The sequence below is a fragment of the Gobius niger genome (genome assembly GCF_951799975.1).
Source record: "Gobius niger genome assembly, chromosome: 24".
Taxonomy (NCBI): Eukaryota; Metazoa; Chordata; class Actinopteri; order Gobiiformes; family Gobiidae; genus Gobius; species Gobius niger.
The window spans coordinates 282,426-299,567 of NC_136875.1; the positions used below are offsets into that span (position 1 = coordinate 282,426).

The 17,142-nt window shown below is 46.8% G+C and overlaps 1 protein-coding gene across 1 annotated transcript in view; it reads left to right on the forward strand.

The window, feature by feature from the left end:
- Positions 1 to 17,142, forward strand: part of slc2a9l2 (solute carrier family 2 member 9, like 2) — a 70,621-nt gene that overhangs the window by 46,786 nt on the left and 6,693 nt on the right. Inside the window, exons 7-11 of the mRNA XM_079582109.1 lie at positions 1,293 to 1,425; positions 5,305 to 5,492; positions 8,088 to 8,198; positions 10,926 to 11,027; positions 14,164 to 14,239. Of these exons, the coding sequence (XP_079438235.1) occupies positions 1,293 to 1,425; positions 5,305 to 5,492; positions 8,088 to 8,198; positions 10,926 to 11,027; positions 14,164 to 14,239 (610 nt within the window). The remainder of the gene's footprint in view (positions 1 to 1,292; positions 1,426 to 5,304; positions 5,493 to 8,087; positions 8,199 to 10,925; positions 11,028 to 14,163; positions 14,240 to 17,142) is intronic.

Sequence of the window (17,142 nt, forward strand, 5' to 3'; positions counted from 1 at the left end):
AAACCGGACACTCTCCGGCCCCTGGCTGCGCCTAGAAACTCTGTCCATAAAGGTAATGAACAGAACCGGTGACAAAGGGCAGCCCTGAGGAGACCAACACGCACCGGGAACAGGTCTGACTTACTGCCGGCAATGCGAACCAAGCTCCTGCTGCTCATACAGGGAACGGACAGCCCTTACAGAGGGCCCCGGACCCCATACTGTGGGTTTATGTTCTACTAAATAAAGATAAAGAGACATGGAGAAGAGCAAAATGGTTCAACAGCCCATGAATGCGTTAATAATACTAACACTTTATGTTACACTGAGCTTCATGCTAACGCTAGCATGAGCGGTGGTTTTACATCACCTCCACTTTTTGTCCCTACAACATTTGTTGAAATGCAATAAGACGACTTTAGTATACTTCACTTTCCTAAGGTTCGGATTTGGGTTAGGTTTCAGGCTAGATTACATTTGTGGACATTTCATTTGTTCAAAACCATTTTAGCAATTTGTACATCTGTTTACAACACATACATGCACACACTCTCGTGCACAGATGTTGTGTGGGGCAAAGAAAAGGGAGAAATGACTGTAATCTTCAAGCCAGAGATTAATTAAATTGTTCTTTGTGACGCCCCTGAAGGCCACATGATGAGTTCAGGGCCTCGGGGGAAACAGCCACCGCAGATGGAGCCTCCACTGCCATTTATGTATACTTCCCCACGGCTTTCACCGTTATGTCTGCACTCTGTAGCAGCCGACCTCTTTACCGTAATGTCTGGAAAACTGCCCTCTCTACTATAGTATCTGGAATAACCGCCCTGTTTACCGTAATGTTTGGAATAATCACCCTCTTTACCGTAATGTTGGGAATAATCACCCTCTTTACCGTAATGCTTGGAATAATCACCCTCTTTACCGTAATGGATGGAATAGCCGTCCTCTTTACCATAATGGAATAACCGCCCTGTTTACCGTAATGTCTGGAATAACCACACTCTTTGCCATAATATCTGGAATAATCACCCTCTTTACCGTAATGCTTGGAATAATCACCCTCTTTACCGTAATGTTTGGAGTAGCCGTCCTCTTTATCATAATGGAATAACCGCCCTGTTTACCATAATGTCTGGAATAACAAACCGCTCTTTACCATAATGTCTGGAGTAGCAGCCCTCTTTACCATAATGGCTGGAGTAGCAGCCCTCTTTACCATAATGTCTGGAGTAGCTGCTCACAAGAGTCATCCCCTGCTCCTCTGACTGACTTCACATGAGTCTTCCTCTGAGTGACTGTGTGTTCCCCAGGAGTCTCGGTGGGTCTTCCTCTTCACCTTCCTGGCGGCGCCGGCTCTGCTGCAGTTGTGTGTTCTGCCCTTCCTCCCTGAGAGTCCACGCTTCCTCCTGATGGAGAGGAGAGACGAGGCAGCAGCCAAGAGAGGTACTACTTCCACTACTACTACTGCTACTACAGTACAGTAGTACAGTAGTACAATAGTGCAGTACAGTACAGACAAACACAACTACCACTACTTCTATTATTACTATACTACTACTACCACTACCACATACCACTCCTACTACTACTTCTATTATTACTACTATTATTACTATTATTATTAATACTATCACTACTACTACTACTACTACTACTACTACTACTACTAGTACAACTACTACTACTACTACTACTACTACTACTACTAGTACAACTACTACTACTACTACTACTACTACTACTACTACTAGTACAACAACTACTTGTACTAGTACAACTACTACTACTACTACTACTACTAGTACAACTACAACTACCAGTTGTAATAGTTACTATTACAACTGCTGCTACTACTGCTATTACTACCACAACTGACAAATGAACCATCTCCGCTCTGAAAACGTCAGGGAGTGGTCTCCCGCTTGTCCCAGAGACAGGACTAAACACAGTGAGGCTGTGTACCAGGCTGCAGAGGGTTTACTTTAGCACAGTGAGACAATCCAAGCTTTTCAGTTTGACACAGAGCTGGGTGCCACAGGCCCATAGTAGCTCAGTGTCCACAGTGTGGCCTCGCCGAGGAAACCTCTCATGGGACGCCCCATTTTTAGCAGTTTTCTGGCAGACTATGAACATTTTCATCACACAGAAAGTGAAGTCGTAATCGGGTCCATGTGGATGTTTCTTCGCAGCATTGAAGTAGATGCGAAAAAACCGACACTATAGCTAACGTTAACATATGTAGCATGAAGCTAACATTAGCATTGTCCGTTTGTTCTTATTTATGGACTGTTGAACCACTTTACTCCTTTCCATGTCTCTGTCCCTTTATTTCATAAAAATATATTCCTATTTCAGCATTTCTTAAAGTAATGTCCAGTTCTCCTCTGGACACAAGAATCATACACGTTTTCTGAAAGAAATATTAAAAATCCTCCTCCATCTGAGTGTGGAGTGTGCCCTGACATGTGTCTGCTCATGACCAGAGGTAGTACTCAGTTACATTTACTCAAGTACATGTACTGAATCGTAAATAAGACTTTGACTAAGCGTCAAAGTCTTATTTACGATTCAGTACATGTACTTGACAGTTATTCACAGTAACATTTTCCCTCAGTACTTTTTTTCAGTCACTATTTTATACTAAAACAATTTCACAGTAAAGTTACTCTTACTTGAACTACTCTAAACACTGTCACGGCCTGTTGCCGAGGGGGATTTATTTAACTTTGTTAAGACACAATCTTTTCAACAGACACTTGCTTTCCCCTTTGCTCTTGTTACTATGTTGAACCAAAAAGCAAACATCAACTCCCATTCACTTTTGTAGGTTTTAGTTCTAGTTCTATGGGCTACACCTACAGTGGGAGGAAACGCTCTGGAATTTCTCACATTTCTGCCTTAATGTGGTTTGATTTTCATCAAAATCATGAGACTGATTAAACAGTGTCTGCATAAACGAACACCACCCAAACATTTACATTTGATCCTATTTTTATTGGCCATAACATGCAAACATACACAATACAGCATAAAGTAAGTGAACGCTGAAGTGCATCAGTTTTGGTCCGAGATTCATCCTGATCGTTGAGCGTCTGATCTGCAGCTACAGAAAAGCAGTTACTGCTGCAAAAGAAGGATCAGCAGATATTTAATACAGGGGATTCCCTGCTGTTGTGAATGTCTTAGGCTTTTCTGCAAAATATCTTCATAAACTTGTGACTAAATTCTTCTGTTGATGATATCACGTTGTCCAGGCCCTGAGGCAAAAAAAACAGCCTCACACCATGATCCCCCTGCTCCAGACCTCACAGCCCCACAAACTGAAACCTTTATGTTTGACTTTACTAATCCAGCCAAATATGCTTAAGTGCAGGATTATTTTATGTACGTCAAAAAATGATGAATAGCCTTTACCGTTTTCAATATTAATGGAAAGCTCATATTATACAGTATTAACAGTAGCTAACCTAGCTGCTCACTCTCCTCTACTTCACATTTATCAACATTTTTGTTTTGGCCACAAAATCCATCTCATACGTTCCTGTCAGTCACTAATTACGCCTTTATCTGATTCAGCTGTGTCATGCGTTGCTATGGCGAAGCCCACAGCGGAGTGATATCCCAGTGATTTAACTACCGGACTACGTGTGCGGTAGTTAAATCACAACCACACACGTAGTGGTGGCTGCGCCTCGTGCATTATAACGTCTAACGCGGCTCCTCGTTGTTTAATCCGCTTATACCAGGGTCCCACAAACCTAACATTTATAATAAATGTGTTTTTCATTGACTAAAGTCACTAAATCTGCCAGACTACGGGACTATTTTGTGTGGGTTATTAGCCGGTCACTGAAGGCTGGTCTCAGAGCGAGTCATTCTCCGCAGCTATTACGAGGATCTCAGTCAGGCTCAACGACACAACATCAGCACAGAATCACAACACAACAGGACTAACCCGGAAACACTTTTCCCTGGAAGTAAACACCGATATGCGGCACTCGAGGGCACGAGTTATTTACCTTTTACAAGGTTTAACCTGAAGCTAGCTAGCTAGCTCAACCAGCTCAACTGTTTATGGAAACAGCTGCGGTGGAGTCGCTCACACCTGGGCCCCCCCAACTCAAACTTTTATGTTTGACTTTACTAATCCAGACAAATATGCTTCAATGCAGGATCATTTTATGTACGCCTGAAAATGATGAATAGCCTTAACCGTTTCCAATAGAAATGTAAAGCTCATATGTTATTAACAGTAGCTAACCTAGCTGCTCACTCTCCTCTACAAACATTTAGCAAACACAAAATCCATCTCATACGTTCCTGTCAGTCAGTAAGTACGTGTTTATCTGATTTAGCTGTGTCATGCGTTGCTATGGTGATGCCACAGCGGAGTGATATCCCAGTGATTTAACTACCGGACTACGTGTGCGGTTATACCAAAATAATACACCAGCCAATCAGAATCCAGTATTCACCCAGACCATGGTATAAAATATATATAAAAGTAGGATTATAAAAGTAAGATTATTTGTATTGTCCCAAAACAAGTAGGATTTTTGATTTGTGTTGTTTGATTAATAAAAACAGCAACAGCTCACAGCTGACTGTCCTCCCGATTTCCGCCTTTTATGTGGAGGGGGGTGGGGCTGGAGTGAGGGGGGTGGGGCTGGAGTGAGGGGGGTGGAGCTGGAGTGAGAGGGGTGGGGCTGGAGTGAGGGGGGTGGGGCTGGAGTGAGGGGGGTGGGGCTGGAGTGAGGGGGGTGGGGCTGGAGTGAGGGGGGTGGGGCTGGAGTGAGAGGGGTGGGGCTGGAGTGAGGGGGGTGGGGCTGGAGTGAGGGGGGTGGGGCTGGAGTGAGGGGGGTGGGGCTGGAGTGAGGGGGGTGGGGCTGGAGTCAGGGGCAGTCGGGTGGGGCTTGCGCAGCCAATCACTGTTCAACTAGAGGGAATCACAAAACACCTCTTCTTTGTTGCTCTGGCTTCTGACCATTCTGTCTAAGCCATCAGAGCATGCATTTTCTGAAATGAGCCCAATGGCATTTGGCATAGATGTTCAGGGAGATCATTTTGAAGAGCACACGGGACAGCTGATGAACAAGTGACCTGCTCATGAACAGTATTGCGCACTTTTAAATTTTAATGACATTTTAGGGGAAGCTCAGCCTCCCTTGTAGTCAATAAGGAGCCGCCATAAATTAGTCTGAACTTAAAGCCTTCAAACTAGGAAGACGGTAAGAACTTTCTGGAGGATTTTCTCTGTAGCCCACGGTGTTCCTGTGGTTCTCAGCCACATGTTTGATGCCGTGTCTTCTCCTCGGTTCTCAGCGTTCCAGCGGTTCCTGGGGAAGGAGGACGTTTCGGCGGAGTTGGAGGAGGTCCATGCTGAGGCCAGAGCTCAGGTCACTCTCAGAACCGTCAGCGTCCTTCAGCTTCTGAAGACTCGCTCTGTCCGATGGCAGCTGATTACCATCACCGTCACCATGGGCTGCTACCAGCTCTGCGGCCTGAACGCGGTGAGCACTTTGGAAACAAACGCTCATGTTCCGAACTGGAGGACCAGAGTTTCACTTTTGTTTCAATCCAACCGACTGTGCTGCACAAAGATGTACAAAAAAACAGTACACAACAGTCCTCAAAGTAGCTTCGCCAGTCAATAAAATAAGAGCAAACATATAAATATCTATTCAAAACCAATGCAAGTAATAAAACAATACATTTACATACAAACAATAACAATAAATACTGTACATAAAAACTAAAAGCAGTAAAATAAAATAAAAGACACAAAGGACCACAAATCACGCAGTGTTAAAGGAACAGGCGGATATGTTCTTACCTGAGCTTAGACGAGTTGATGTGTACCTGTCTGGTCTTTGTACGTGCCCTCAGTCACGCAAAAAGACCAAAGATGTTGTTAGCATTTGGCCTCTCCCAATGTATTCCTATAGCTCCAAACGGGGGTGAAGTTTGAAGTTCCACATTCTTCCACGGGCACAAAGACCAGACAGGTACACATCAACTCATCTAAGTTCAGGTAAGAACATATCACAGTCTGGAAGAACTGTGTCCTCTCAGTCATGCAAAAAGACCAAAGATGTTGTTAGCATTTCGCCTCTTCTCTCCTCCTCTATGGGGCTGAACAGAGGTGAAGTTAGTTTGTTAGCTAGTTAGATAGTCAAAAGGGAAAACGTGGAAGAGCTTGGTTTTTTCTAACTTCACTGGGTCCATAGAGGAGAGGAGGAGAGGCTAAATGCTAACAACATCTTTGGTCTTTTTAGCAAAAGACCTTATATTTGAGCAGCATCAGCCTCGTGGTTGTATAAGCTACGCGGCGGCGGAGTGATCTGCTAGAAAATAGTCCCTCAAAATGCGATCATTCATGTGATGCAGGTCAGTTATATTCCAAAAGTTATTCGATGGACACAGACATTTATATGGTCAGTCTGGTGTTATAAGTGATTTGCCTCAAGTGCTCTGTGGAGCGGGTCACACTGTTTTTAAAGCAGGCTAGCTGATACCATAGACATGTGCTAGCCTTGCATTAGCCTAGCGCCACTAGAACTGCATGAATTACAAAAAAAAATATCTCCAGAAATCAGCAACACTCTGGATAGCTAGGGAATGAGGCCCTGTGTCAAAAATCCGGAAATATCCCTTTAATCCCTTCGCTCTGAAACAACCTCCTCCGCCTAAACTCCATGTTGGTCTGTCAAATGTCGCCGTGACAACGGGGTTCCAGTTCACGTCTATGCACGGTACTATTACTAAAGCCTAAACACGGACATAGATTTTAAAAAAATATGTTTTAAATCAATGTTTCCCTTATGTATACTTTATTACGACGGTGTTAAAGGGATGCTTTATGTAAACGGTGGGTTTATTGACTTTATTCATGCATTTTTCACATGATCATGATCATCCGAAGTTCATCGAAGTTCATGATGCTACGATCGTAGCATTAGCTTTGGGAATGCCCCTGCATCATCAAGGCCTAAACACATTCCTATCGTGGATACAGACATTTTCAATAAGTTTTCTTGTCACTTCTTTTAATCCTGGGTGTTGAGGTAAATTCAACATTTCTGTGTCTTTGCAAAAGTCCCAGAGTTGCTGTAGCTCCGGTTCACAACAACGATGAAGCTAATCCTCCATGACTGTTTGTTTACATCTGCACCAGTGGCTCTGCTGTCCCCGCCGTACAGACGTCTATGATCACGGATCTGAAAAAGAGTTTAAATCTCGAAATTACGAGTTTAAATCTCGAAATTTCGACTTCCTGTTGGGCTTTTATTTTTTTAACATGGCGGCAACGGGCTTCCATACATTACAGTCGTCCAGGCGCGATTAAATAAAAGTGTTCAGGTGTAAAAGATCAAAACAGTTTGACTTAAAATAAATGGCCTGACAATAGAAAAAGTTTAGGTGCTACTGGTATCGGAAAATGAAAGTGTGGAAAGCAAGTGGATTATTTTTGCCACAATTTCTTACAATTTTCCATTTTGCCCCACATTATTCTCCATTTTTCACACATTTCCTGACAACTCCATGTTGTAAACTTGCAGACCAAACATTATTGTTCTATTTTCTGGTTCTAGGCGACAAATATTTGAGTTCAGGTATCAGAAAAAGTATCAATCAGGCATCGGTATCAAAAACTAAGTATTGTTAAAGTACTGGTATCAGAAAAAAAAATAACGGTACCCTGCCCTCAGCCTGATTGTGTTGATTTGAAATCACTGTCCATGGTGACGCCAAGAACGTGGTCTTAAAGGGGGCCAAGTCCATTCATGGGTCAGTGGGCCCAAAGATTTCAATTTCTGTTTTCCCTCATCAAGATTAAGACAATTTTGGGCCGACCATGCCTTGACATCACTGGGGCGGCCAGGGTGTCCGGGGCTGAATCTGAATCATCTACATGAAAGTGGAAGGAGATGCTGATGCCTCTTGAAGATTAGACTCAGTGTTTGGGGACAGGCTGGGCCGGACAGACTGGACCGGACAGGCTGGGCCGGACAGACTGGACCGGACAGACTGGACCGGGCCGTCTGCGCACACACAGACCACATATCACAGTTACATATTGTCTGAATGCTTTGGTGCTGTTTCAGATCTGGTACTACACCAATGGGATCCTGCGGGAGGCGGGGTTTGCGGAGAACATCCTCCCGTACATCACGCTAAGCACGGGCGCGGTGGAGACGCTGGCTGCCATCGCCTCTGTGAGTATGAAAACTGCAAATAGGCTACTACTTCTACTACTGCTACTACTATTATTATTACTACTACTACTACTACTGCAAATTCTGCTATAGCATCCCAAACTTTCGTCCGGTCGGTGTCCGTGCATGAGCCCCGGTAATGCGCTTGCCTCGTGGGCTGATAGTATGGACAAGCCCCTGTTCTGGATGACACAATGATCCAGGGAGGGAAAACATATCTGCAATGAAACATACTTCCTACACCTAGATTACACCAAATTTCAGCTGTTCAAGAAAAAAACGGAAGGTTCATCAGTTGTTTTAGCAGCGTCTCATTTGAATAATCCGCTCACTGGCTCGTGGCTTTGTCCAGTGAGATGCGTTGGCGTCACCTTGAGCCAGCGAGCAGGCCCGGGGGACATGTAAACCCTGTCAACCCAGGCTTCTGATTGGCCAGACGGCTTGTGTTCTACTGGAGTTGTTTTATATGGATTAGACCTGCAGACGTGAATCTGAAGGCTGACGCAGAAGCAAAAATGACGTTACAAAACAACGAGAAAATAATATTTTGAGCCATTAGATATAATATTCAACATTATACATTTGGGTTATTGTATAATTGTTTTGGCCAGCAGAGAAGGCCAGAATATTTTGGGCCGATTTTTCCAAATGTCCGGTCTATTAATTCTGTAAAATAAATACTTGGCCGCTCCAACAGTGGCCGATTTTATTTGATTACTTTAGGGCAGTGGTTCCCAAAGTGGGGTCCGGGGCCCCCTGGGGAGCCTGAGAGGCACTGCAGGAGAGCCTTCTTTCCCAGTCTTGATTAGTTTCCGTTAGCATTAGCACACTGTTGTTAGCATTAGCATACTGTTGTTAGCATTAGCATACTGTTGTTAGCTGTGGCATTTAGCACAGTGATCAAAAACATAATTCCGGAGGTTAACACTACCTCAGCGACCAGCTTCAAAATGACATGCAGCCTGTCCCTGTTCACTGAGATGTAACTTCGTTCACTTAAAGGGGGGGTGTTATGCAAAATCGACTTTTTCAAGCTTTCCATCCTGTTATTCTGTCACTCCCTCATTAAAAACATGCCTGAAGTGTTGTCTTGGCACATTCACGTATTTCTGAGTAATCTGTAAAAACTCTGATGGCGGCCATTTTAGGGATAGGTTTGCCTGAGTCCTCCTAGGAACGCCCCCACCTCCTGGAGACGCCTCCGAGCTTTCGTCACCAGCCGAGTAACCAACCACTGCTCCTCAGCAGAACCCCCTCCCCACTGATGCCACAGACAGCGTGTGGAGGGGGCGTGTCTAAAGGCTCAGAGGTTCTTAAAGAGACAGAGGCCTATTTCAAGACATTCACTACAGCCATTTTGAGAGAAACATTTTATACAAGGCAGTTATTCTAATTTACTGCATTTACAGACCAACAGAAGGTTTGGTCATCATTGTAGCGTGATATAGACTGGTGCTGTGTGGTTGAAAAAAGCATAATACCCCCTCTTTAACAAGCCAATTTTCAGTGCAATGTTCCTCTGAGGCTGAGGATGTGGTAGGAGGATACACTCCCGGAGAAATCGGCTTTTATCAGCGTTGGATCGGCCGATAGCCAATGTTGTAAATTCCCTAAATATATATCATGTTTTATTTATGTTAGTGTTTTATAACAACTGACTCCACCTCAGGCCCAGAGGAGGGAACAAAGGAGGAGGGGGAGTAGAGGAGGAGAGGAAGAGGAGTTCAGTGGGCCCCGTCCTGCTCCTGATAGAACACATGGCTGGACTTGTGCACCGTGTTTAAAAAAATGCAATGTTTTTCAGTCGTCCAGGACTTAAGAAGAGATTCTCAAACATGGTCGACTGGACTGTGATGCGGACAGTTTGTTTCCATCTTCAGAAGCTTCTTCTCGCTCTTGTGATTGCTCACTAAAGTCTGCCCAATCCAGTGGACGGCATTGTACAGTCCACTGTTGGACCTGAGCCTCCGTGCCTGGGGTGTAGCTCTGCTCCTAATGAGGCGCCTGGAGCAGAGTCTGGAGGGACAGACTCCTTCACGTACAGCAGCTTTCTCCACAGCTGTTTATGTCTGACTGGGGACGGGAGGGCATCTGACACACTGGACCAGGTTGTTTTATAACTGACCATCATGAGCCTCTGACCATCATCAGGCTCTGACCTTCATGAGGGTCTGACCTTCATCAGGCTCTGACCTTCATGAGGCTCTGACCCTCATGAGCCTCTGACCTTCATGAGCCTCTGACCTTCATGAGCCTCTGACCTTCATCAGGCTCTGACCTTCATGAGGGTCTGACCTTCATCAGGCTCTGACCTTCATGAGGGTCTGACCTTCATGAGGGTCTGACCTTCATGAGGCTCTGACCTTCATGAGCCTCTGACCTTCATGAGCCTCTGACCTTCATGAGGGTCTGACCTTCATCAGGCTCTGACCTTCATGAGGGTCTGACCTTCATGAGGGTCTGACCTTCATCAGGCTCTGACCTTCATAAGGCTCTGACCTTCATGAGGGTCTGACCTTCATGAGGGTCTGACCTTCATGAGGCTCTGACCCTCATGAGCCTCTGACCTTCATGAGCCTCTGACCTTCATGAGGGTCTGACCTTCATGAGGGTCTGACCTTCATGAGCCTCTGACCTTCATCAGGCTCTGACCTTCATGAGCCTCTGACCCTCGTGAGCCTCTGACCTTCATTGTTTGTTGCCTCACACTTGTTTCCTCTGCCACAGGGTTTGGTGATCGAGAGAATCGGGAGGAGGCCATTACTGATCTTTGGTTTCTCTGCGATGGCCGTGTTCTTCAGCCTCCTCACAGTCTTCCTCAATCTCCAGGTCTAATATCCGCCTCACAACCTGCCCTACCCCTGACATGTTACCCCTCTGCACCTGTCGCTCCTCTGCTCTGCACCTGTGACACCCTCATGCCTACCACATACACTCTGTCATGATCATAACCTGCAGAAATCCCCCTCTAGAGCACTAAAATACAGAAACACACAGGGGTCTCAAACTCATTTTAGGATGTGGCCAACATTTCTGCTCCAATGGCAGTAACAGACCACATATAACTTCAACAGGGCGGCATGGTAGCGCAGCGGTTAGCGCCTCAGCTAGGTACTCCTAACAAGGCCTCAGCTAGGTACTCCTAACAAGGCCCCAGCTAGGTACTCCTAACAAGGCCCCAGCTAGGTACTCCTAACAAGCCCCCAGCTAGGTACTCCTAACAAGGCCTAAGCTGGGTACCCCTAACAAGGCCCCAGCTAGGTACTCCTAAAAAGGCCCCAGCTAGGTACTCCTAACAAGGCCTCAGCTAGGTACTCCTAAAAAGGCCCCAGCTAGGTACTCCTAACAAGGCCCCAGCTAGGTACTCCTAACAAGGCCTAAGCTGGGTACCCCTAACAAGGCCCCAGCTAGGTACTCCTAACAAGGCCTAAGCTGGGTACCCCTAACAAGGCCCCAGCTAGGTACTCCTAACAAGGCCCCAGCTAGGTACTCCTAACAAGGCCTAAGCTGGGTACTCCTAACAAGGCCCCAGCTAGGTACCCCTAACAAGGCCTAAGCTGGGTACTCCTAACAAGGCCCCAGCTAGGTACTCCTAACAAGGCCCAAGCTAGGTACTCCTAACAAGGCCCCAGCTAGGTACTCCTAACAAGGCCCCAGCTAGGTACTCCTAACAAGGCCTAAGCTGGGTACCCCTAACAAGGCCCCAGCTAGGTACTCCTAAGAAGGCCCCAGCTAGGTACTCCTAACAAGGCCCCAGCTAGGTACTCCTAACAAGGCCCCAGCTAGGTACTCCTAACAAGGCCCCAGCTAGGTACTCCTAACAAGGCCCCAGCTAGGTACCCCTAACAAGGCCCTGGCTAGGTACTCCTAACAAGGCCTAAGCTGGGTACCCCTAACAAGGCCCTGGCTAGGTACTCCTAACAAGGCCTAAGCTGGGTACCCCTAACAAGGCCCCAGCTAGGTACTCCTAACAAGGCCCCAGCTAGGTACTCCTAACAAGGCCCCAGCTAGGTACCCCTAACAAGGCCTAAGCTGGGTACTCCTAACAAGGCCTCAGCTAGGTACTCCTAAAAAGGCCCCAGCTAGGTACTCCTAACAAGGCCCCAGCTAGGTACTCCTAACAAGGCCTAAGCTGGGTACCCCTAACAAGGCCCCAGCTAGGTACTCCTAACAAGGCCTAAGCTGGGTACCCCTAACAAGGCCCCAGCTAGGTACTCCTAACAAGGCCCCAGCTAGGTACTCCTAACAAGGCCTAAGCTGGGTACCCCTAACAAGGCCCCAGCTAGGTACCCCTAACAAGGCCTAAGCTGGGTACTCCTAACAAGGCCCCAGCTAGGTACTCCTAACAAGGCCCAAGCTAGGTACTCCTAACAAGGCCCCAGCTAGGTACTCCTAACAAGGCCTAAGCTGGGTACCCCTAACAAGGCCCCAGCTAGGTACTCCTAACAAGGCCCCAGCTAGGTACTCCTAACAAGGCCCCAGCTAGGTACTCCTAACAAGGCCCCACCTAGGTACTCCTAACAAAGCCCCAGCTAGGTACCCCTAACAAGGCCCTGGCTAGGTACTCCTAACAAGGCCTAAGCTGGGTACTCCTAACAAGGCCCTGGCTAGGTACTCCTAACAAGGCCTAAGCTGGGTACCCCTAACAAGGCCCTGGCTAGGTACTCCTAACAAGGCCTAAGCTGGGTACCCCTAACAAGGCCCCAGCTAGGTACTCCTAACAAGGCCCCAGCTAGGTACTCCTAACAAGGCCCCAGCTAGGTACCCCTAACAAGGCCTAAGCTGGGTACTCCTAACAAGGCCCCAGCTAGGTACTCCTAACAAGGCCTCAGCTAGGTACTCCTAAAAAGGCCCCAGCTAGGTACTCCTAACAAGGCCCCAGCTAGGTACTCCTAACAAGGCCTAAGCTGGGTACCCCTAACAAGGCCCCAGCTAGGTACTCCTAACAAGGCCTAAGCTGGGTACCCCTAACAAGGCCCCAGCTAGGTACTCCTAACAAGGCCCCAGCTAGGTACTCCTAACAAGGCCTAAGCTGGGTACCCCTAACAAGGCCCCAGCTAGGTACTCCTAACAAGGCCCCAGCTAGGTACTCCTAACAAGGCCCCAGCTAGGTACTCCTAACAAGGCCCCAGCTAGGTACTCCTAACAAGGCCCCAGCTAGGTACCCCTAACAAGGCCCTGGCTAGGTACTCCTAACAAGGCCCCAGCTAGGTACCCCTAACAAGGTCCTGGCTAGGTACTCCTAACAAGGCCCAGGCTAGGTACTCCTAACAAGGTCCTGGCTAGGTACTCCTAACAAGGCCCCAGCTAGGTACCCCTAACAAGGTCCTGGCTAGGTACTCCTAACAAGGCCCAGGCTAGGTACTCCTAACAAGGTCCTGGCTAGGTACTCCTAACAAGGCCCCAGCTAGGTACCCCTAACAAGGTCCTGGCTAGGTACTCCTAACAAGGCCCCAGCTAGGTACCCCTAACAAGGCCCTGGCTAGGTACTCCTAACAAGGCCCAGGCTAGGTACTCCTAACAAGGCCCAGGCTAGGTACTCCTAACAAGGCCCTGGCTAGGTACTCCTAACAAGGCCCAGGCTAGGTACTCCTAACAAGGCCTAAGCTGGGTACTCCTAACAAGGCCCTGGCTAGGTACTCCTAACAAGGCCCAGGCTAGGTACTCCTAACAAGGCCCTGGCTAGGTACTCCTAACAAGGCCTCAGCTAGGTACTCCCATCCCCCAGATAGGTTCTCCCACCCCAGCTAGGTATTCCTAGGTATAGCCCAAAGCCAGTGAAAGATAGGAATATGCAGTAGGTCTCGGGCTCGATTCCGACTGGACGGGTCCTTTCTGTGTGTTTACATGCATGTGTGCCATGTGTGCCATGTGTGTACATTAACACGCGCTGTCCCGACCTAAAAAACAAATAAAGACTCTGTGTGAAGCTGTGACTGACTGACTGCTCTTGTTCATGTTTTAGGATCAAGTGTCCTGGATGCCTTACCTCAGCTACATCTGCATCCTGGCTGTGATCGCCTCCTTCTGCTCAGGCCCAGGTACTGCAGTCTGTTCTACATCACTCCTCACAGTCACTGCCATGAAGAGCTCTTTTGTCTGTATTGTCATTGTCACTAATAAACATGTAAAATAGGTTAATCCTTCAGCCAGGTGTTTCTGTCCATCAGCCTAGTTCCACATCTGGAGATGGGTCCCGAGCACTGGTCCATACTGGCTGCTCACTTAACTGTAATAATTGCCGTGACCCTGAATAAATAAGCCAGATGCCGATCTTGACTGCGCGTACATGGGTCAATCAGGCTCCTGAATTTCGGCTCCCAAACAAACCACACCACCATTGAAATGTGTGAGCGAGTTCAGGTCGCGGAGCGTGAACGCTGAAGTGTATTGAGCCATCACCGTGAACCGTAAGGCTTACGGGCATTGTTTTAAAGACTATCAGTCTCAAGTCACATTTCTTGCAAATATTTATATTGCCAGTATCTTGAAAGCGAGGGAACGGTCAGGACGGCGCCTCCGTAGGCAGGAGTGGACCATAGCGGACAGGGGAAGGACAGGACCTGGGATCAGCCTGACACAGACAGCATCACTTTTTTAATCCTTTAAAATCGTCTTGGAATCACAGGGAAAAGTTTTAAAACTGTGTTGATGTTAGACATAGTGGGTAAATTTCCATCTGTCAAATTGGTGATCGATTCGCTATGCTGTGCACCAGATCAGAACACTCGTTAAAAAATAATGCAAATAAAGTACATTTAGATGGCATAGCCTGTATGTGTATGTGGATCACTCTGGCCACAATTAAAACAAAAGATTTGTTTACTGTCCACCTGAAAGTTGTCATTTTTTGAATTTGTAGCATTAGGAGGTCATATTTACTGAAATCAAAAGCAATTTCAATCAAAATCATCTTAACAGGTCAAGTTACATTTTAACATAGGACCCTTATTTGATAGCAGCTTCAAAATACTTGCATCCATTAAACTTGAGAGTTTGTGGAGAGTTTCTGCTTGGATTTCTTTAGAGGATGTCACAATAGCCTCCCAGAGCTGCTGTTTGGATGTGAACTGCCTCACACTCTTTTGCTTGAGGCTCCAAAGGTTCTCAATAGGGCTGAGGTCAGGGGAGGAGGGGGTCCACATCATGAGTTTCTCTCCTTTTAAGCCCATAGCTGCCAGTGATGCAGAGGTATTCTTTACAGTGTGACATGGTGCGTTGTCATTCAAGAAGATGATTTTGTTCCGGAAAGCTTGGCTCTTCTTTTTGTACCGTGGAAGAAAGTGGTCAATCAGAAACTCCACATATTTTAAGAGGTCATTTTCACACCTTCAGGAATCCTAAAGGGGCCGACCAGCTCTTTCCCCATGATTCCAGGCCAAAGCACCTCCTTGCTGTCGTCACAGCCTTGTTGGACATGGTGGCCATTCAACTATCCACTTCCCTGGATGGTCCAGCTCCATCCATCTGGACCATCCAGGGTTACACGGCATTCATCAGTGAACAAGACTGTGAGCATTCAATGTCCCCTTTGAACATACCAATCTCCAAATCACCCCGCTACAGATGCTGTCTGTTTTCAGGAAGGTCTGCAAAAGCAAATCCTCAGGAGAGGAGGCAGTTGTGATAAATAGGTCTAGGCTCATTCTACACATTAGGACATTGTTGGAACATGTAGGGGGAGGAAAATACATATTTTTTAAATAATTATATTTTTTAAACTCTGTATAGTCCCTTTAAATCAGAGGTAGGCGGCAGCCTCGATCCCCGACAGTTTGCATACAGGCAGGGTCGCGGGCCCGAGGATGATGTCATTACTTTCACGCATCTGGTTAACAAACATCTCAAGCAGTCCCTAGCCCACACCACAGTTCTCTTTGACTTTAGCTCCATCTTTAATGCGGTCCAGCCACATTTGATTATACAAAAATGAGCTGACTTGCATGTTAACCCTGTCATCGTGAAATGGTTCTACTCGTTTCTGACTAACAGCATGTTAAGTCAACGGCTCACTTTTGTGTCATCAAACAGAGTAACAGAGGTGTTCCACAGGGTTGTGTAATCTCTCCAGTGTTCCTTACATTGTATATGAACGAGTATAAGATTACCCACCCTTGCAATCATGTACTCAAATTCTCTGACAACACCATCTTTCTCTCCCTGCTAGATACGAAGGTCGACCCCAGCGTGTATTTCAGGGAGATAGAGAGTTGCAATCTTGGTGCGATGATCATTTTCTGGGCCTTAACACAAAGAAAGTAAAAGAGATGATCTTCGACCCTCGGGGGGTCGCAGCGCATGACCCTGTAATAACTGGCAACAGTGTCATAGAACAAGTGCCCACATATAAATACTTAGGCCTGATGGTGTCTCATAGCTTGAGCTGGAGTGAACATGTAGAGTATTTACGCGGTAGATTAGCTCAAAGGCTGCATTTCCTCAGAAGGCTGCTCTTGTTTGATATGCGTGCAGAGATCAGGGCTATATTTTACAATGCAGTTCCTGCAAGCATTGTGAGAAGTGGCTCCCTGACCAGAGTAAGACCAAGCTGCACAGAGTGGCAACATCAGCACTGAAGCTGTGGGAAAACCAGACTCACGGCCTCTTTAGTCTTTGTATGAGGAGGTTGTTGTGAAGCCTCTAAAATTCTGGTTGATTAAACTCATGTTTTGTTTTCAGAGTACGATCTGTTGCCCTTGGGGAGGCGATGCAGAGCCAGCAGATGCAATGGCAACTGCTTATTTTCTTTTATTCCCACCTCCATTTCAGTGCTAAACAAACAGAAAAGCAAGGCCCGGTCCATGCCCCCTCCACTCCCCTCCGAGGTTAGTGAAGAGGCCCCCAGCTCTGGATCCCCTACCCGAGCTCCAATCGGCAAAGCAGCTACTCTCAACGGAACACCGGTTTGCTGACTGTCCATATACGCTTGGATTGAAGTCCACTT